Here is a 22,753-nt window from a genome sequence, read left to right as displayed (position 1 = left end):
AAATACTATTGGGATTAGTAATAAATCTGGTCAATCCTATTAAATCAATGACCCAGCCAGTCAAAACTAAAGATTGAAAGATCAAAGCCCAACATTCAAAACAATGAAACACATCTTTAGTCATGAAAATAGCAGGGAAACAAACAAACGAGACAAATGACTTCCTTTAGGGAGGCCAACAGACACCCACACTCTGCCTTCCTCATTGTGCTTACATGCACCTCTCTCATTCACTTCCTGTTTGACACAAGCCTTCTGCGTGTGCAGGGACTATATCTCCACTACTACTACTGCGGCTACTGTGACTGGTGGTAGTCTACAGCTGTTGTTTCTCTGGAGCCATACACAGCACTAGTAAAGGAAGTGGCTCATCTGCGCTCCCCCTCTTCTCTCTTGTGAATGAATGGCAGTGGGATTGGAGTCATTGGACCTGAGGGGCTTTCGCACAAACTAACGGCAAAAGGCTATGGATGTTACTGGACGATAACAGCAGGTAAGCAGTGTGGAGGACTATTGGGCTATCTCCTGAAGGGGATCTGGTGCGTTGTCTGTGGTTGTAAGCCTGCAAGGCTATTGTCTTTTCACAATGTATGAGCATGCTTTTGTGGCACAGTCGATGGCGCGCTGGGCTTCGGGCCAGAAGGTTGAGGGTTAAGGGGGAATTTGGCCCCGACTGGGACTCGAACCCGGGTCCAGCAACTGCCAAGAGGTCCTAACTCACCCGCGGCGTCTAAATTACCGGAGCCTAAATCCAGAATAATGGGCAATAGAAAAGTTTCAGAAATATAACATCTGGACAATTTGTAAAGTACTCAAGTGTCTATGACTCCAGACTCAGACATTCAAAATTATATTATATTCAAATTTAGACGTTTGACCTTGGATATGAGTTAGTATTGTCAGTTGTCTTCATCTGTGGACGATGCCTTATTATTGCAAATCTCTAGTTGCCATTGTGCCCACAACTGCAAACGGAGAAAATACTGGTTCCATACATCTGAGAAGGGAACATTTTGTGTTTGCACTAATCCTGGGAGTAGACTAGCCAATCGAATAAACCTAACCAAATCCCAAGTGTAATATCATTTCCTCAATGCTTGTGTTTCCGAGTTTGTGGCTGGCGGTTGGTCCAGGGGTGTAAGAAAAGGGTATTATGGGGCTCCCGAGTGGCGCAGCGGTCTAAAGCACTGCATCTCAGTGCTAGAGGCGTCACTACAGACCCTGGTTCGATTCCAGGCTGTACCGGCCGTGATTGGGAGTCCTATAGGGCGGCGCGCAATTGACCCAGCGTCATCCATGTTAGAGTTTGGCCGGGGTAGGCCGTCATTGTAAATAAGAATTTGTTCTTAACTGACTTGCCTAGTTAAATAAAATAAATAAATCGTAATAAGGATAGTTAAAGTTCTGGTGATTGGGTATTCTGGTTAGTTGAGGTCGTTATCCATTAAACTGATATCAAGTGATTTTACTTGCAAATTCCACAAATGGATCAATTAAAATGTGACTATCAGAAACGACACCTATAAACCCAACTGGGCTTATTAAACTGTTTATGAGTTTGTGGTAGATGATGTTAAAGTAAGGGCTGTCGAAAATAATGTCACTGACACACAAGGAAGTAAACTTGCAGACCTCCAGCAAGCAGCATTTTGGTGACTTATTTTTAGACACCCTGTGATTGTACTGTCATTATTCTAATACACAATGAGGAAGTAGATGAATAAGCATGTGTTGGTTGCATGGATACAGTATGCATGCAAACAATTTATATATATATATATATATATATATATATATATATATATATATATATATATATATATATCATTTAGCAGATGCTTTTATCCAAATCAACTCAGTCTAGCATGCATACATTCTTCAAACGAGTGTTCCCGGGAATCGAACATTCAATCCTGGCATTGCAAACGCTACCAACAAAGCCACAGAGGACCACAGTTATAATACTCTAATACCCCACCTGCTATTTCCAGGTCTCTCCAGAGATGTTCGATCAGGTTCAAGTCCGGGCTCTGGCTGGGGCACTCAAGGACATTCAGAGACTTGTCCCGAAGCCACTCCTGCGTTGTCTTTGCTGTGTGCTTAGGGTCGTTGTCCTGTTAGGTGAACCTTCGCCCCAGTCTGAGGTCCTGAGCACTCTGGAGCAGGTTTTAATCACGGATCTCTCTGTACTTTGCTCCGTTCATCTTTCCTCGATCCTGACTAATGTTCCAGTCTCTGCCGCTGAAAAACATCCCCACTTGCTGCCACCACCATGCTTCATCGTAGAGATGGTGCCAGGTTTCCTTCAGACGTGACGCTTGGCATTCAGGCCAAAGAGTTCAATCTTGGTTTCATCAGACCAGAGAATCTTGTTTCTCAAGGTCTGAGAGTCCTTTAGGTGCCTTTTGGCAAACTCGAAGCGCACTGTCATGTGCCTTTTACTGAGGAGTGGCTTCCGTCTGGGCACTCTAACATAAAGCCTGATTGGTGGAGGGCTGCAGAGTTGGTTGTCCTTTTAGAAAGTTCTCCCATCTCCCCAGAGGAACACTGGAACTCGGTCAGAGTGACCGTCGGGTTCTTGGTCACCTCTCTGACCAAGGCCCTCCTCTCCCGATTGCTGAGTTTGGCCGGGCGGCCAGCTCTAGGAAGAGTCTTGGTGGTTCCAAACTTCTTCCATTTAAGAATGATGGAGGCCATTGTGTTCTTGAGGACCTTCAATGCTGCAGACATTTTGTGGTACCCTTCCCCAGATCTGTGCCTCGACACAATCCTGTTTCAGAGTTCTACCGACAATTCCTTCGACCTCATGGCTTGGTTTTTGCTCAGACTTGCACTGTCAATTGTGGAACCTTTTATATAAACAGGTGTGTGTCTTTCCAAATAATGTCCAATCAATTGAATTTACCACAGGCGGACTCCAATCAAGGTGTAGAAACATCTCAGGAATGATCAATGGTAACTGGATGCACCTGAGCTCAATTTTGAGTCTTATGGCAAAGGGTCTGAATACTGATGTAAATAAAGTATTTCAGTTTTTTTTTTTTTTTTACATTTGCAAAAATGTCAACTGTTTTTGCTTTGTCATTATGGGGTATTATGTGTAGATTGAGAAAAAAATGGCATTTAATACATTTTAGATTAAGGCTGTAACGTAACGGTCTGAATACTTTCCGAGTGCACTGTAGATGGGTAAGTGGAAGTCTGTCAGTCATACATATTTCTACTCCGTGTTTGGCTCAAAGATTAGTCGAAGATTGGGAAATGGCCTCTGCAGTTGGGTGTTGCAGTTTTTCAAAGAATTCTAGTAATATTACACAAGGAACTATTTAATCCATATCCCAATCATCAGCGTGGATTCACTGGTTTATGGCGAAGGCAGAATGAAACAGAATACTTTATTTCATATCTGCAAATGCACTTTCTAACAACCTGCTCTTGATGTACAAGTGTGTTTCCGTTTTAGGTTTCAGTCTATTGTGAGCACTAAGAATATTTATAACCCTAGCAAACTATTAACCAAAGTAATTTCACAGACACTATTACCCAGAGCAACCTAAAGGAGCAACTATGGTTAAGTACCATGCTCAAGGGCACATCGACTGATTTTTCACCTAGTCAGCTCGGGGATTCGAACCATAAACCTTAAGATTACTGGCTCAAAGCTCTTAACCGCTAGGCTACCTGCCTCTCTTCAGCGTGTGATTGGATGTCACCTACCTCCCTATATCTACCTCCAAGCACTAGTGAAAGCGGCAACACCCATTTTTAGCAGACAAGATCGTTTGGTTAGCACTCACATCAAAACGCCACGCAGTATGATTCACACAACCTCTCTTCCTGTTTACCTCTTTACCAGTCTTATCTACAGAATCTATGTTTTCACAGAACTTTCCCACATGATATACACCTCACTCGCCCAGGGGTACGCTCAGGAGGCAAACGTGGAGCGTTGCAGATAGAAATGTAGTAAATAGAGCTGACATGATTCTTTATTCTACATGTCAGAGAGGCATGTTTGTTCTACATATTTTGTCAAACATATTTCTATCGGAATGTCACCTGAACACGCCCCCAGGTCTTCCACATTGCATATACTACATCTACATTGCACATTATACACTAATGATTGGGTTAGAGCAGTCAACATTATACACCTTGACTGATTTTCCTGATTTACAAATCATGTGCTCAGCATATTCTAACTGACAGTCTAGCTATAAATGTGGATATATATATATATATATATATATATATATATACATACAACAGTGTGGATGCTTGTAGCCGTGTCTTATATCAGACCTGGCTCGTCGTCCATAACATCCAGTGCAACAACATCATCATTCAATTCAGACCATATTTGCATAATTGTCCACTCCCTCTAATAATACCTTTACTGGGGACGTGAGGATCAAAGTCTGTGTATAATGACACTGTTGTTCCGACTCCCATCCACCTTGTGGATCTGTTGTCTCTTGTCTAAATTGTGTCCTGAATCTGATCAAAAATATGTGTCGGGTGTACACTAAGGACTCTAATGCGGGGGGATAAAAGTGTTCAGTAACTGCAGATGTGGCCGCTTCTATACTTCCACCATGGAGTCTAATGAACTTTTACCATCATCGATACCCTGCCACTGCATCCCACTGTACCTGGTTGGGCCTGTACGTGCGAAAGACACCCGCTCGCCGGTAGTTGCATTGAACAAAAGAGGAAGCAATTTACAGCAGAGCATTATCGTATTATTGTTCAACTTCTGTTATATCCTAAAACCATAAGAGGCTGGTGCTCATGCAGTAGTCCGGTTGAGTGAAAGAACGGAGGGTAAGGTGTACGAGGAGAGGACGGGGCCATCAGTGTTTTAAACCCAACAGAGGAAGATTGGATGGGGATATGGGACTATCAATTAAAGTACAATGAAACGACCCCCCCTCCACCACCTCCTCCCTTGTCTGTGGGAGTCTATCTGAGAGGCTGATCACACCACAACAATGGACAGGCACCTGCTTCCCTTCCAGAGCTGGGGAGATATCTTCCTGTTTGCAAGCTGTTGGAAATGTGATCAGGCTGGGCCAGAGGAAAGGAAAGACTTGGGAAGAAGGAAGAGTCTCACACTGTGTCTGAGGGTAGAGCGTTATAGAGGCAGAGAAGAAAGTGGAGGGCTAACCTGGTTGCCAGATCTGTTGCTCGTTGTCATGGCTGTAACACTGTTTTTGAGGGAAGGGTACCATAGAATGACATAGTCATTTAATAGGATCTCTGTGGGGGTTACAGGCAGAGTGGGAAGCTACCCTGGTTGCCAGATCTGCTTGTGCTAACTCTTCTGTTGTTCATTGTATTGGAGAGTTGGCTAAAGTATACACAGATCTGGCAACCCGGCTAGCGGCAAGCTGAAGATCTTGTTACTGTTGACTTGAGGTTACTTGAGTGCCTTCATCATGCCACAGCTGTGTGCAAGGGTGCTCCACCAGGATTGAGTCACATTCAGACTTGACCTATAAATCTGCTGACAATAAGACGAAATAGTCAGGTTGTGTTCGGTCAGGCTCAATATGACTCACTTGTTGGCCTGATCGTGGCACTCCAATCCAAGTATTTTGGTTTATACCGGGACCCAATTGTTTGTGTTGATCTAGCTGATCCTAATTGATTATTTGGATGAGGTTGGATGTGTCATGCTGCAGACGCTACACTTTTAGGGAAAAAGGGTTCCCAAAGCGTTCTCCGGCTGTCCCCATAGGAGAACCCTTTTTGGATCCAGGTTGAACCCTTTTTGGATCCAGGTAGAACTCTTTTGGGTTCTATGTAGAACCCTCTGTGGAAAGGGTTCTAGATGGAACCCAAAAGGGTTCTACCAGGAACCAAAAAGGGTTCTTCAAAGTCCCATGGGGACAGCCAACAAACAATTTTTGGGTTCTAGATAGCACCCTTTTTTCTAAGAGTGTAGCGTACTCCAAAATGATATGTGATGTGAAGGACAAAGGAGAGACCGGGGACATGGCACCTAGAGACAGACATGTGACTTTTAGTCAGCTTTCCTTATTAACCTCTGTTGCAACAGCTGAAAATGTGGAAGTGACCGTGTTGACGTTTGAGAGGACTTTCATACATCCTCTTATGAAAACCCACAGTTTCATATATTTTCAATAGTTGCCATGTAAACAGAATGATTCAATACCTGAATAGAATTTTGTAGAACAGCCCGTTAATTTATGCTAGTGTTACATTGACAGTGTGGAATCTATCCAACAGTCACTGATGTTTAGAAAATGTTTAACACTTTGTTTGAAGGACTTCATTACACATTCATTATCCATACTTAATGCATTCATACCACTACCTAATCATTTAAATAAGTTAATAACCTACAGTCAGCCATTATATGGCAGTGGATGACTCACTCTGAATATCCAACTGTGTATATGAGATCATAAGAGTTTCTTTATTATACCCAGAGTCAACATCTGACCCTAGGCTGGATACAGCCATCAGAACTTATATGACTTATTAGTTCCTTCCCATTCCACCTGGCCTCTCTCCAACACAGTATAGTTCCACAATGACCGGTGGGTCATTTACCGGTTAGTATCAAACAGTAACTTTCCTACACCTACTGACCGTGCCACTCATAACACATCTTGCCTGGTCCCAGACCTGTTTGCGTTGTCCTGCCAACTCCTATGGTCATTGTCAACTCAAACAATGGCCAGACAGCCCAAACAGATCTCAGACCAGGCTATAACACTTCTGGGGGATACAATACACCTTTAGCGTGGCCGGCGGGGGGCTGAGAACTAGGCTGTATGGAAGTGTTTATGTTTATGTAACTTCTATTGTTATTGTCAGGGTTCACCATATTGTTGTTAACAGTAGTGGTGCTGGACAATCATGGTTGAATTACTCTGACCCCCCTGGCCTTTGGTCACATGCTCTTCCTCTCATGGTTCCTTAGGGGCCTTAAATGGTGGGGGCGCCCCGCCGGTTAGCTTCTGGAGCCGGGGGTAACCCTCGTTTTCCCCATCTGTCTGACTCGCCGCTCTCTGGCCCCGCTGTGTTTGTGTGTCACAGGAGGCTGCTGAGGGAAGGACAGCTCATATTAACGGCCAGAACGGAGCAAATGGAGTGACATGGAAACCGTGTGTTTGGTGTATTTGATACCATGCCACTGATTCCGCTCCAGCCATTACCACGAGCCCGTCCTCCTCAATTAAGGTGCCACCAACCTCCTGTGGTATTTGTCTGTTTCTWTGTGTATGTGTGTGTGTGTGCCCCCCCCCAGGCCCATCTGTACACAATGACAGTTTCCTGTCCTGCAGTCAATACTGTGAAAAGTCCCCCGCAAGACCTACAAATAGGGAGACTTCTCACCGTGAGCATTTATATCATTGCCTCTCTCAACAGCAGCTGCATGACCCAGTTGAGAAAGCTTGGTTTGGTCTAACCCCTGGCCCCTGTAACATTACTTCAAAAGCCAGGTTTCCAGGACCCAAACGAAGCCTGCTCCTGGATTTCAAATGCTTCAAATGAGGTAGTGCTTGTTTTGACTTAAAGCTGAAACAGAAAAACAGACTCGTATCGACATGAGGCCCGTGAGGAACACTCATAGATGAGCATCGGTTGGTCAGAATCAGCGTAAGTCCACTCAGTGCAGGTGTCTGGTGGTTTTTCGTTCACCGTAATTTGGTGAGATATTACCGCTAATCACCATGGCGATCACTCCTCTGACCTTTTGTTGTGCATTTGTGTGAGTCATTCATAGGCACAGATTCATATGCAGCGCGGTGCTATCTGGCACACATTATCACTCACATGTGGGTTATAGGGGATTTCTCTGTCTCGATGGGGAGTTTTTGAGCCTGTTATTGGATACAAACACTTGTAGTTGGTGGGAGGGATTGAAGTGTCTTGTCTTATGGAAGAAAGTTTGTTTTCACTCAATAAAGGAAGCTGCACTGTCCACTTTGGAAACCCCAAMCCTGGGCTCTAACCCATGGTAAAGTTCCCCAGTGGGGCAAGAAAGGACAATACGTAGTGCGGCTGCTGCCGAGGACAGTACCATTGGATATGTCCCCATATTGGAATCTTAGAATGTGTACAGTCAATTCATACACTCCTAGCCTGGTCCCAGATCTGTTCGTGCTCTTGCCAACTCCTACTGCTCTTATTGTCAGGATAAAGGTATGACAATGAGTGATACGAAGTTAGCATGATGGCACAAATAGATTGGCACTCGGGCTAATACAATAGCTGCTTCTATTGTGAATGTCCAGTATCCTACATTACTGTAGCTGGTCAACAACACACCAATGACTTTGACAGTCATTTTTACAGGCCTTTCTTGAGACATCTGCAGATTGTGTCATGACCAAAAAMCGTCTGGCTGTTGATCAATGTGCGGTCAACACACTCATACAGTAGGTTACTGTACTTACCACTGTATGTTATCAAGTGGTGAGGTAGTCACATGTCACTGACGTTACTTGAAGAATGTTGTGAAAAACAATTAGACATTTTAGTTCAATTACATAATTATTAACAAATTATTACCAGTTATTATAGTAATAGACAGAAAATGAATCAGCCTCCAGTAGTTTTGAGGGTAATGTAAATAATGTACATTTATTAATGCGACTGTTATTGGATCTTATTACGTTGATGCAGAGACTGGATTACAGAAACATGAAACTCCTGTGATTGAGAGTGAAATTGCCTGTTATAAAACAACACCCTCATCCTGTCATGCATAACAGGAGATACAACACAATTATAACACGACTGAAACAAAGCCCAACCATAGAGCCTAACACCTGGGTCGAAACAGGCGCGACACAGAAAAAAAAWTTMGCCGAAAAATTTGATTTTCKAATATACSAGTTCATGTTCTCTGTTTCAWAACATGTTCAAATCGTTTGGTTTCTACTGAACATGCCCCTGTTGTGCATCCTAATATCAGGAAGTCCCATAACCTATTGTCTCTATATGATTCCCAGGAACACAGATGAGGGCGATGCCTATGAAGGGCCATAGAAATGTAATAAACTATAAGAAGGGCAAGAGAAGATAGAATAACAGTTTGTTTATCTCTCCATCCCCCTGAAATTCCCTCCTGTCCTGTGGCTTTTCCACAGAACTCATGAGGGCATTTTCATATGTCCCCTGCGTTGTATACCAAGATGCAAAACTGGACCTCTGTTTACTTCCTTGATCTGATGACAGTCTAATATGCTTTCACGGAAAGGGAGGGATGAATGGAGAGAGGCGTGATGTTAATCTTATCCCTCTCTTCTACTCCAGGTCGTGAGAAGACATGCAGCACACGTCGTGTACTGAGGACCGGATCCAGCATGCTCTGGACCGATGTCTGGATGGGCTCAGACCCAGCCCCACGGCACCACAACCCTGGAACGGTAAGCCTCATCTGGGCTGAGCAGGGTCGGACATGGGCGGGTGTATTTCATCTCTTCATTGGCGACCTTAGTATTCATTCTCAGGGAATTTGATTCCCAGTGTATTTCACTTGACGTACAGTGCTTTATTTCTTAAGAAAGGCATAATATGGTTGTTCACATGATATGGAAAGCAGGCCTGTTCAGTGTCACTGTTGCATGTAATTCATGTCATAGTATTGATCCAAACCGTAGGAACACTTTCTAAGTGTGGTGTTACAGAAAGTCGACATGATATCAAATCATATGAGACGTTTCACATTTCAAGTGTCCAGCAACACGTTAACACCTCCACTGGAAGATCGTCATCAGTCAGACCACACTGACAGTAAATTGTTGTTCTTTCTCAACTTCTGAGCACCACAACTGTTCGTTGTGACAGGTATACCTGAAGCCCAGTAGGCCTAGTAAGCCTGTTGTTGTTGAAAACTGTCAGCGAAGTGTTATTACGCGCTAGAGGAAGTATCAACGTTGACACTATGGCTGTGGCGGAAGTGGTGCGCGCACACACACACACACACACACACACACACACACAGAGAGACCGTGGTGGCATGGACCGCAGTGTGCCTGGAAGTATGATGAGGTAGTGTGAGGGGGTAGGATCGGTTAGTGTAGCAGAGCGTAGCAGCACCGACTGTGTCAGATATCATACACCTACACCCTGTGGTTTTATACATCACATTTTCAGGAGGTACTTTGTTGCCACATACGGTGTTGAAATTATGTTATTAATTTGTTCGAAGTACGCCGTGTACCCTTCAGGGAAGCTGCGTGTTCTATATTCATAACATGTTGCACAATGTGGCCTCTGATGTGACGTGTGTGTGTTTCAGTCCTGATGTGCTCAGCGGGCCAGTCGATGAACCGCTGGAGTCTGGAGGAATTGGTGAAGAGAGACCCGGAGAACTTCCTCATCCTCCTGCAGCAGATCCTCAGGAAGACCCGAGAGGTGAGGGGTCACAGGTCATTACTGAAAGGGCAGAGGCATACATAACTCCTCTACTCAGGATGCTGCTATGACCTATATTCTTATGGTCACATGTCATGATGACCCCTTGCCTCTACAGAATGTAGATGGGATTTTAGTCTGATCTACAGTATGTGATTAGGAGCAGTATGGCACCTTGTGGTGGGAATTRAGAACTGAACATATGAGGTGTGGACATGTGAATGAACTTTTGGGTCTCTGTATGTGTGTGCAGGTCCAGGATCAGTGTCAGTATGAGCTTGTGGCTCCCCTCGCTATCATGTTCTCCTCCACTCTGTTACAGGTAATCAATCAATCAATCAATAAACCAAACACGAGAACCCCAACCTTAGTTACCTGTAACTAGGTTTGTTTTCTGGTTGCAGACCCCCTTCTGTCCCCCTGCCACGGAGCTGCTGGAGGAGGCCTGTGAGGTGTTTGGCTGTTTCCTGACTTGGCCAGAGCCTTACTGCAGCGTGTGTAAAGGACTGCTCTCCACCTTACACCAGGAACTCAAGGCCCCAGGTAAACTTGGAAAGATGTGGGCTACTCTAGGTTTTAATAACTATCCATGCTTCAATGGGGTTTTGAACTATTCATTTACTTCATTGACGATCATGATGTGGACTGTGAATTAATATGAGGTCAAAAACAGACATGTGTAAGACAGCCTTCCTTTTATGTGAGGCGACAAGTGCTTAGATCGACTTCTTCTCCCTCAATTTTCCGAGCCGTAGTTGCTCAGGCGTGTAATCATTACGCCGATTCTGTTGCAAAACATTTTGCAAGAAACTGTTTACTCCAAACACAGAAAACGCAAACAAGAGTTTCTATTGGACAAATTCAGGTGGGTCCCTCCCCGTTTCGTTCAGTTTGCTTTGGTTAATTACGTTTGATTCTTAAACGGTGAACAGTTTCCGTAATGAATGCACCCCATGTCATGTACTGTGACGCAGTCACCCATGATCAGTGACTGCCCCCTAGTGACTCAAACAGATAAAACAGTAAGATGAAACGCACAAACACAGGGCCTTCAGAAAGTATTCACACCCCTTGACTTTTTCCACATTTTGTTGTGTTAGTCTGAATTTAAAATGGCTCAAATGGAGATTTATTTCATCACTGGCCTACACACAATACCCCATAACGTCAAAGTGGAATTATGTTCTTAGAAATTGTACTAATTAATAAAAAATGAAAAGCTGAAATGTCTTGAGTAAATAAGTATTCAACCCCTTATTTATGGCAAGCCTAAATAAGTTCAGGAGTGAACATTCGCTTAACAAGTCCCATAGTAAGTTACATGGACAACATTGTTGTTACGCCACCTACTTGACAGAGTGGGAAAAAAGGAAGCCTGTAGAGAATATAAATATTCAAAATCATACATCCTGTTTGCAACAAGGCACTAAAGTAATACTGCAAAAATATGGCAAAGCAATTCACTTTTTGTCATGAATATATATTGTTATGTTTGGGGCACATCCAATACAACACATTACCTGGGTTGGGGAGTAACGGATTACATGTAAGGGATTACAAAAAAACGATAACTGTAATCTGTTACGTTACCAGCAAAAATATTGTAATCAGAGTACAGATTACTTTTGAAAAACTAGATGGTTACTTCAAGGATTACTTTTAAATTCAGAAAGGATGTTTGCAGAAAGAAATATTTGACACTTCTGTGTTTTTCAATGACATTCAAATCAGCATTGAAAAAAGGGGCACATTTTAAGTTTGTTCCACCTGAGGGAGTCTGACCAGAAATCAGTGATGAGACACCAAATGTGTTTGATGGATCGTGGGAAAAGAGCAGGAATAGGCTTTTGTAGGCCACAGTCCAAGCAGTGTCTTCCAATGGTGCGACTGCTGTCRGCATCCAAAGATTATCCAACTTGAATAAACGCTTGGCGGTAAGGATGACAGCAGTGGTGTAGTCTACGGGGATATCATTTATTATTGATATCTACATACAGTTGATGTCGGAAGTTTACATACACCTTAGCTAAATACATTTCAACTCAGTTTTTCCACAATTCCTGACATTTAATCCTTGTAAAAAATCACTGTTTTAGGTCAGTTAGGATCACCACTTTATTTTAAGAATGTGAAATGTCAGAATAATTGTAGAGAGAATGATTTATTTCAGATTTTATTTGTTTCATCACATTCCCAGTGGGTCAGAAGTTTACATACTCAATTAGTATTTGGTAGCATTGCCTTTAAATTGTTTAACTTGGGTCAAACGTTTTGGTTAGCCTTCCACAAGCTTCCCACAGTCAGTTGGGTGAATTTTATCAGAAGCTTCTAAAGCCATGACATTTAGCTATTTGCGCCATACGGATTGTGGTTGCTGTGGATGACTGTTCACAAATCTAAATGTGTATTTGAACCCAATAATGGTTGAATACAAKAAGTTTAAACTTCCTATCAATCATTGTTTTTGAAACCAGTGGACAGACAGTGAAAAATGTGCTCCTGCAGCTGCATAGTGCAGATCCAAGTCTATGGAACAAAAGTGGGGCTTTTATTGTGCAATCTAATTAATGCTGATAAAAATAAATCCATAGGCCTAATGGACACATGCTCAAACTTGCACACTTTTGAAAGACTTAAAGGGGCAGTCTGTAGTTGCTATATCCATTTTTCGACTTATAAATTATATATAAAACTTTGGACACACCTACTCATTCAAGGGTTTTTCTTTATTTTTTATTATTTTCTACATTGTAGAATAATACTGAAGGCATCAAAACTATGAAATAACACATAAGGAATCATGTAGTAACCAAAAAAGTGTTAAACAAAATATATTTTAGAATCTTCAAAATAGCCACCCTTTGCCTTGATGACAGCTTTGCACTCTTGGCAAAGCATGCCATTCCATGAGCGCAACATTTATTTTTCAACTCGAATCAATGAGTCCTCCATGACTACAAAATCATTAACAACAGACTAGGGCTTGCTAATAAGTCTTTAGTTTWGGGGTCATGCTCAGCTCAAACTATTTGGCTAATCTATACTTCCATATTTCTCTGCGACAGAGCCTGGACTCGAACCAGGATCTCTAGTGGCACAGCCTTAGACTACTGTGCCACTCGGGAGGCCTAGCTATGTAAACTTTAACATTGATTTATCCTGCAATAGATGTTGTTCAATTGGTAACATACATTTTTGTCTTCTAATGTCTCTTACGGGGAAAGTAATCTRAAAGTAATGGAATGTAATCAAATGAAGTTGCTAAGTTTGGATAATACATACGTTACGTTACTGATTACAATTTTGGACAGGTAACTGTAACGGATTACATTTAGAAAGTAATCTACCCAACCCTGCACATTACTGAGTACCAGTCTCCATATTTTCAAGCATAGTGGTGGCTGCATCATGTTGTGGGTATGCTTGTAATCGTTAAGGACTGGGGAGTTTTTTAGGATAAAAAATTAACAGAATGGAGCTAAGAACAGGCAAAATCCTAGAGGAAAACATGGTACAGTCTGCTTTCCACCAGACACTGGGAGATTAATTCACCTTTCAGCAGGACAATAACCTTAAACACAAGGTCAAATCTACACTGGAGTTGCTTACCAAGAAGACAGTGAATGTGGCTGAGTTACAGTTATGACTTAAGTCTACTTGAAAATCTATGGCAAGTCCTGAAAATGGTTGTCTAGCAATGATCAACAACCAATTTGATAGAGCTTGAAGAATTTTGTGAAGAATAATGGGCAAATGTTGCATAATCCAGGTGTGGAAAGCTSTTAGAGACTTACCCAGAAAGACTTACAGCTGTTATTGCTGCCAAAGGTGCTTCTACAAGTATTGACTCGGGYGTGAATACTTATGTAAATTAGATATTTCTGTATTTCAATTTCAATACATTTGCAAAAACAATATGTTATAACTATCATTATGAGGTATTGTGTGTAACATGGGTGAGTTGTGTTTTTATTTTTATTTATTTTTACAATTCAGATCAATTTTGAATTTGGCTGTAACACCGCTATATGTGGAATGAGTCAAGGGGTATGAATACTTGAAGGCACTGTAGATATAACATAATCGTATGAACTTGATCACCTCAAAATGTTCAAGTTAGGTGMGTTAATAGTCAAGTTAGGTAAACCTGTCTGCGCAAACATGTGCCATTGATAATGGAGAAGTGCTTTACGGTTCTGTGGTAGCCTGTTCTTTGAAAGCGGATGTGTGATATTTCAATTCACCAAAGGAAAAAAAGCAGAACTATAACAACCTGTCAACTACAGGGAAGAGGATAATGACAGATAAGATAAAGAATACCACTGAAATCGGAGAAAGTCGCRTCAGGTACAGGCCAATGAATGAATGAGCTTGCAGTGGTGTGAATGGGGATCACTATTTTGTGATGTTGTGAGATGAAAATATATAATTGTGTGCAATACAATACTTTCGTGTGCCAAGAACAGTCAACTTATTCAGCGTGTGTTCATTTCACAGGCATTTCCTATCACAGACTGGTGAGAGAAGAGCAAGGCCTGGCCACCTCAAAACATCGCTCAAAAACAATGTAGGTTGTCAACAGTTTAACTGTTATATTTTACTACATATTATTATGAATGATTGTACAATTTTGTCATGCACATGTAAACCACACGTCTGGAACTCCACTTCAGTTATTGGTTCTCAAMACCCCTTCCCTGCCCAATATATCACTACTTCCTTTTCACTCTCGTGTTGGTTTTTCTTCTGTTAGCGTTCCCCTTGTTCTGTTTCTGTGTAACTGCATGTGTATCTACAGTTTAGGAAGTTTACATACACTTAGGTTGGAGTCATTAAWACTCATTTTTCAACCACTCCACAAATTTCTTGTTAACAAACTATAATTTTGGCAAGTCGGTTAGGACATCTACTTTGTGCATGACACAAGTAATTTTTCCAACAATTGTTTGCAAACAGATTATTTCACATATAATTCACTGTATCACATTGACTGTGCCTTTAAACAGCTTGGAAAATTCCAGTAAAGGATGTCATGGCTTTAGAAGCTTCTGATAGGCTAATTGACATCATTTTAGTCAATTGGAGGTGTACCTGTGGATGGATTTCAAGGCCTACCTTCAAACTCAGTGCCTCTTTGCTTGACATCATGGGAAAATCAAAAGAAATCAGCCAAGACCTCAGAAAAAAAATTGTAGACCTCCACAAGTCTGGTTCATCCGTAGGAGCAATTTCCAAATGCCTGAAGGTACCACGTTCATCTGTACAAACAATAGTACGCAAGTATAAACACCATGGGACCACGCACCCGTCATACCACTCAGGAAGGAGACGCGTTCTGTCTCCTAGAGATGAACGTACTTTGGTGCGAAAAGTGCAAATCAATCATAGAACAACAGCAAAGGACCTTGTGAAGATGCTGGAGGAAACCGGTGCAAAAGTATCTATATCCACAGTAAAACGAGTCCTATATCGACATAACCTAAAAGGCCGCTCAGCAAGGAAGAAGCCACTGCTCCAAAACCGCCAAAAAAAAAGCCAGACTACGGTTTGCAACTGCACATGGGGACAAAGATCGTACGTTTTGGAGAAATGTCCTCTGGTCTGATGAAACAAAAATAGAACTGTTTGGCCATAATGACCATCGTTATGTTTGGAGGAAAAAGGGGGAGGGTTACAAGCCGAAGAACACCATCCCAACCGTGAAGCACGGGGGTGGCAGCATCATGTTGTGGGGGTGCTTTGCTACAGGAGGGACTGGTGCACTTTACAAACTAGATGGCATTATGAGGAAGGAAAATTATGTGGCTATATTGAAGCAACATCTCAAGACATCAGTCAGGAAGTTAAAGCTTGTTCGCAAGTGAGTCTTCCAAATGGACAATGACCCCAAGCATACTTCCAAAGTTGTGGCAAAATGGCTCAACGACAACAAAGTCAAGGTATTGGAGTGGCCATCACAAAGCCCTGACCTCATTCCTATGGAAAATGTGTGGGCAGAACTGAAAAAGTGTGTGTGAGCAAGGAGGCCTACAAACCTGACTCAGTTACGCCAGCTTTATCAGGAGGAATGGGCCAAAATGCACCCAACTTATTGTGGGAAGCTTGTGGAAGGCTACCTGAAACGTTTGACACAAGTTAAACAATTTAAAGGCAATGCTACCAAATACTAATTGAGTATGTGAACTTCTGACCCACTGGGAATGTGATGAAATAAATAAATAAATAAAAATTCTCTCTACTATTATTCTGACATTTCAAATTCTTAAAATAAAGTGGTGATCCTAACTGACCTAAAACAGGGAATTTTTACTAGGATTAAATGTCAGGAATTGTGAAAAACTGAGTTTAAATGTATTTGGCTGAGGTGAATGTAAACTTCAGACTTCAACTATATATACACGTCTTTGTATGTGTGCCGAGAGACAAAGGCATTTGTATCTTCCTGTTCTACAATTCATGTAACAAGGAATAATAATATTGACTCGTTTTTAGAGTGCAGACCTCCATCTGGGTTTTTCACCATGTCAACCCTATGTCATCTCATCCCTATAGGACGGTTCTGTTGATGAACCCTAGTGAGGTGCCTCCTGAGTTCCTGTCTGTAGCAGACCAACTGAGTAGTATCCAACGGTCCCAGAGAGAGACATACATCACCCTGGTCAAACATGCCTACCAGGCTACCCTGGGCACAAAGTACCCCCTGGCCAGCATCCACAAAGCCCTGCAGGTACTGGACAACGCAATATACCACTGGAACGCTGTACAGATACCGATAGAAATAGTGATTTCTAGCTAAGATTTTGTTAGTCTCGATGGCTGTGTAATCTGTTAGTTTTCCATCATAGTCAAAATCAATGTTTAGTAGTTTGTTAGTACCCGTCTTCTGTACAGTAACACAACATGACTGTCTCTCCACAGGTCAAGAGTCTAGAGGAGCTGGCGGAGATCTTCTCCATGGTAACCGACGTCCTGGAGACGGCCGCTGCCATGGACGACCCGGCGAAAGGCCGTGATCATGTGACCCAGGGCCTGGAGGAGCTGAGGGAGAGGATGGGCGTCCCAGCGTCCAATGGCAGGAAGTCTGACGGTGAGAGGGCGGAGCCTAACCAGTGTATTGATTTGTCAAAATGAGGCTAATGAGAAATTTTCATACAATATGTGTAAATGTTGTTTTGTTGTATTTACTCTGTTTTTAGGAATGCTGCAAACTCTACCACTGCCCACAGCCAAGTGCTACATGTTTCACTGGGACAAGGACAACTTTGGTAAAGGACTTTGGTCTTCACTCTCTCATGAAATGGCTTGTCATGGGATCCCCCTTGAGTCTGGTTCCTCTCTAGGTTTCTCCTACCTAGGTTAACTTTCCTTTCTGTTTGATGGTTTCGACTTGGATTGTGATAAATACATTTGTAGACGGTGCTTTACAGTACATGCAACTGATAGAMTGTGTCCTTGTGATTTTCAGATATCCTCAACACCATCCTGGAGAACGAGCATGACCTAACCGGCTTCCAGACCTCCAGTGGTCAGGGTGACGGCGAGGAGGAGGAGGAGGAGGAGGAAGGGGCAGAGTTCGACCTGGAAGAGGGAGAGGAAGGAGAGGAGGAGTTTGTCTCCGCCATGTCTATGTACAACTGCTGCAGCATGGACCACCGAGCCTCTACCTTCTCCACCGTCTCCTCCCTCTCCACTGCCTCTAAAGACTCCATGTACTCCACCTTGTCCTTGGCCTCCGGATCCTACGCCCCCTCCGTTCTCTCAGTCACTTCCGGCATCGACAGCGACTTCTACGAAGACCCCGAGGACGCCACCTCCAGCCCCTCCCCGTTGGAACGGAGCCCATCGTCCGGCAAGTCAACCAAAGCTTCGGCCCGTCTGAGCCAGCACTTCTCCCGTTTCTTCAAGACAAAGACGCAGTCCCTGACCAGAGCCAAGAGCCTCGGCAGCCCAGATGCTAAGGACTTGGTCGCGGTTCGTTCAAAGCGCTCCAACTCCCTCCCGCAGCAGGTGCACCTACGCAGCCCAGACTCCTTGTTCCAGACCCCCTGTACCTCCCAGGCCCTCAAGCAYGTGTGCTTCCGCCGGAGGCCCATCCTGAGCAGTGACGAGGAGGGTGACAGTAATGCCACCACCCTGAGGGTGGTAGTGTTCGGGGCCGACCACGTGGCGGGCAAGGTGGCGAGGGCCTATAGTAACCTACGCCAGAGAGAGAACGCAGAGTAAATACACAAAACAACTTTACACATATTGTATGAAAATTTCTCATTAGCCTCATTTTGACAAATCAATACACTGGTTAGGCTCCGCCTCTCACCGTCAGACTTCCTGCCATTGGACGCTGGCGCCCATCCTCTCCCTCAGCTCCTCCAGGCCTGGGTCACATGATCACGGCCTTTCGCCGGGTCCGTCCATGGCAGCGGCCGTCTCCAGGACGTCGGTTACCATGGAGAAGATCTCCGCCAGCTCTCTAGACTCTTGACCTGTGGAGAGACAGTCATGTTGTGTTACTGTACAGAAGAACGGGTACTAACAAACTACTAAACATTGATTTTGACTATGATGGAAAACTAACAGATTACACAGCCATCGAGACTAACAAAATCTTAGCTAGAAATCACTATTTCTATCGGTATCTGTACGAGTTCCAGTGGTATATTGCGTTGTCCAGTACCTGCAGGGCTTTGTGGATGCTGGCCAGGGGGTACTTTGTGCCCAGGGTAGCCTGGTAGGCATGTTTGCCAGGGTGTGTATGTCTCTCTCTGGGACCGTTGGATACTACTCAGTTGGTCTGCTACAGACAGGAACTCAGGAGGCACTCACTAGGGTTCATCAACAGAACGTCCTATGGGATGAGATGACATAGGGTTGACATGGTGAAAAACCCAGATGGAGGTCTGCACTCTAAAACGAGTCAATATTATTATTCCTTGTTACATGAATTGTAGAACAGGAAGATACAAATGCCTTTGTCTCTGCACACATACAAAGACGTGTATATATAGTTGAAGTCTGAAGTTTACATTCACCTCAGCCAAATACATTTAAACTCAGTTTTTCACAATTCCTGACATTTAATCCTAGATAAAATATTCCTGTTTTAGGTCAGTTAGGATCACACTTTATTTTAAGAATTTGAAATGTCAGAATAATAGTAGAGAATTTTTATTTATTTATTTATTTCATCACATTCCAGTGGGTCAGAAGTTCACATACTCAATTAGTATTTGGTAGCATTGCTTTTAAATTGTTTAACTTGTGTCAAAGTGTTCAGGTAGCCTTCCACAGCTTCCCACAATAAGTTGGGTGCATTTTGGCCCATTCTCTGATAAAGCTGGCGTAACTGAGTCAGGTTTGTAGGCCTCCTTGCTCGCACACACTTTTTCAGTTCTGCCAACATTTTCCATAGGAATGAGGTCAGGGCTTTGTGATGGCACTCCAATCTTGATTTGTTGTCGTTGAGCATTTTGCCACAACTTTGGAAGTATGCTTGGGGTCATTGTCCATTTTGGAAGACTCACTTGCGAACAAGCTTTAACTTCCTGTGATGTCTTGAGATGTTGCTTCAATATAGCCACATAATTTTCCTTCCTCATAATGCCATCTAGTTTTGTAAAGTGCACCAGTCCTCCTGTAAAGCACCCCACAACATGATGCTGCACCCGTGCTTACGGTTTGGGATGGTGTTCTTCGCTGTTAACCTCCCCCTTTTTCCTCCAAACATAACGATGGTCATTATGGCCAAACAGTTCTATTTTGTTTCATCAGACCAGAGGACATTTCTCCAAAACGTACGATCTTTGTCCCATGTGCAGTTGCAAACCATAGTCTGGCTTTTTTATGGCGGTTTTGGGCAGTGGCTTCTTCCTGCTTGTGAGCGGCCTTTTAGGTTATGTCGATATAGGACTTCGTTTTACTGTGGATATAGATACTTTTGCACCGGTTTCTCCAGCATCTTCACAAGGTCTTTGCTGTTGTTCTATGATTGATTTGCACTTTTCGAGCACAAAGTACGTTCATATCTAGGAGACAGAACGCGTCTCCTTCCTGAGAGTATGATGGCTACGTGGTCCCTGGTGTTTACACTTGCGTACTATTGTTTGTACAGATGAACGTGGTACCTTCAGGCATTTGGGAAATTGCTCCTACGGATGAACAGACTTGTGGAGGTCTACATTTTTTTCTGAGGTCTTTGGCTGATTTCTTTTGATTTCCCATGATGTCAAGCAAAGAGGCACTGAGTTTGAAGGTAGGCCTTGAAATCCATCCACAGATAACCTCCAATTGACTAAAATGATGTCAATTAGCCTATCAGAAAGCTTCTAAAGCCATGGACATCTTTACTGGAATTTTCCAAGCTGTTTAAAGGCAAGTCAATGTGATCACGTGAATTATATGTGAAATAATCTGTTTGCAAACAATTGTTGGAAAATTACTTGTGTCATGCACAAAGTAGATGTCTAACGACATTGCCAAAATTATAGTTTGTGAACAAGAAATTTGTGGAGTGGTTGAAAAAATGAGTTTAATGACTCCAACCTAAGTGTATATGTAAACTTCCTAAACTGTAGATAGACCATGCAGTTACACAGAAACAGAACAAGGGAACGCTAACAGAAGAAAAAACACACGAGAGTGAAAAGGAAGTAGTGATTATTTGGCAGGGAAGGGGTTTTGAGAATCCAATAATGAAGTGGAAGTTCAGACGTGTGGTTTACATGTGCACATGACAAAATTGTACAATCATTCAATAATAATATGTAGTAAATAATAACAGTTAAACTGTTGACAACCTAACATTGTTTTGGAGCGATGTTTTGAGGTGCCGGCCTTGCTCTTCTCTCACCAGTCTGTGATAGGAAATGCCTGTGAAATGAACACACGCTGAATAAGTTTGACTGTTTCTTGGCACACGAAAGTATTGTATTGGCACACAATTATATTTTTCATCTCACAAATCAACAAAAAGAAAGTGTGATCCCCATTCACACCACTAGCAAGCTCATTCATTCATTGGCCCCTGTACCCTGATGCGACTTTCTTCCGATTTCAGTGGTATTCTTATTTTATCTGTCATATATCTCCTTCCCTGTAGTTTGCCAGTTTGTTAGTTCTGTTTTTTTCCTTTGGTGAATTGAATATCACACATCCGCTTTCAAAGAACAGGTACCACAGAACGTAAAGCACTTCTCCATTATCAATGGCACATGTTTGCGCAGACGGTTTTACTAACTTGACTATTAACTCACCTAACTTGAACATTTTGAGGTGATCAAGTTCATACGATATAATGTTATACTCTACAGTGCCTTCAAGTATTCATACCGCTTGACTCATTCACATATAGCGGTGTTACAGCAAATTCAAATTGATTCGAATTGTAAAATAAATAAAACATAAAAACAACTCACCCATGTTACACACAATACTCATAATGATAGTTATAACATATTGTTTTTGCAATGTATTGAAATTGAAATACAGAAAATATCTAATTTAACATAAGTATTCACACCCGAGTCAATACTTGTAGAAGCACCTTTGGCAGCAATAACAGCTGTAAGTCTTTATCTGGTAAGTCTCAAGAGCTTTCCACACCTGGATTATGCAACATTTGCCCATTATTCTTCACAAAATTCTTCAAGCTCTATCAAATTGGTTGTTGATACATTGCTAGACAACCATTTTCAGGACTTGCCATAGATTTCAAGTAGACTACTTAAGTCATAACTGTAACTCAGTCACATTCATGTTTCTTGGTAAGCAACTCCAGTGTAGATTTGACCTTGGTGTTTAAGGTTATTTGCCTGCTGAAAGGTGAATTAATGCTCCATGGTCTGGTGGAAGCAGACTGTACCATGTTTTCCTCTAGATTTTTGCCTGTTCTTAGCTCCATTTTGTTGTATTTTTTATTAAAAAACTCCCCAGTCCTTAACGATTACAAGACATACCCACACATGATGCAGCCACCACTATGCTTGAAATATGGAGACTGGTACTCAGTAATGTGCAGGGTTGGTAGATTACTTTCTAAATGTAATCCGTTACATTACTGTCCAAAATTGTAATCAAAGTAACGTAACGTTGTATTATCCAAACTTAGCAACTTCATTTTGATTATTCATTACTTTTTAGATTACTTTCCCCGAAGAGACATTAGAAGACAAAAATGTATGTTACCGAATTGAAACAAATATCTATTGCAGGATAAATCAATGTTAAAGTTTACATAGCTAGGCCCTCCGAGTGGGCACAGTAGTCTAAGGCTGTGCACTAAGAGATCCTGGTTCGAGTCCAGGCTCTGTCGCAGAGAAATATGGAAGTATAGTTAGCAAATAGTTTGAGCTGAGCATGCCCT

The 22,753-nt window shown here is 42.5% G+C and overlaps 1 protein-coding gene across 1 annotated transcript in view; it reads left to right on the top strand.

The window, feature by feature from the left end:
* Positions 1–278: 278 nt before the first annotated feature.
* The window catches only part of LOC111982464 (phosphoinositide 3-kinase regulatory subunit 5), a 32,617-nt gene continuing 10,142 nt past the window's right edge, over positions 279–22,753 (top strand). The window contains exons 1-10 of the mRNA XM_070433788.1: positions 279–493; positions 9,295–9,407; positions 10,283–10,398; positions 10,652–10,720; positions 10,803–10,941; positions 14,896–14,965; positions 16,951–17,125; positions 17,317–17,485; positions 17,595–17,663; positions 17,864–18,005. Coding sequence (XP_070289889.1) covers positions 9,308–9,407; positions 10,283–10,398; positions 10,652–10,720; positions 10,803–10,941; positions 14,896–14,965; positions 16,951–17,125; positions 17,317–17,485; positions 17,595–17,663; positions 17,864–18,005 — 1,049 coding nt within the window. The 5' untranslated portion in view covers positions 279–493; positions 9,295–9,307. The remainder of the gene's footprint in view (positions 494–9,294; positions 9,408–10,282; positions 10,399–10,651; positions 10,721–10,802; positions 10,942–14,895; positions 14,966–16,950; positions 17,126–17,316; positions 17,486–17,594; positions 17,664–17,863; positions 18,006–22,753) is intronic.

Source organism: Salvelinus sp. IW2-2015, linkage group LG21 (assembly GCF_002910315.2).
Source record: "Salvelinus sp. IW2-2015 linkage group LG21, ASM291031v2, whole genome shotgun sequence".
NCBI classification, from domain to species: Eukaryota; Metazoa; Chordata; class Actinopteri; order Salmoniformes; family Salmonidae; genus Salvelinus; species Salvelinus sp. IW2-2015.
Note: the sequence above shows the minus strand (reverse complement) of the source record. Positions and strands in the feature narration are given on the sequence as shown.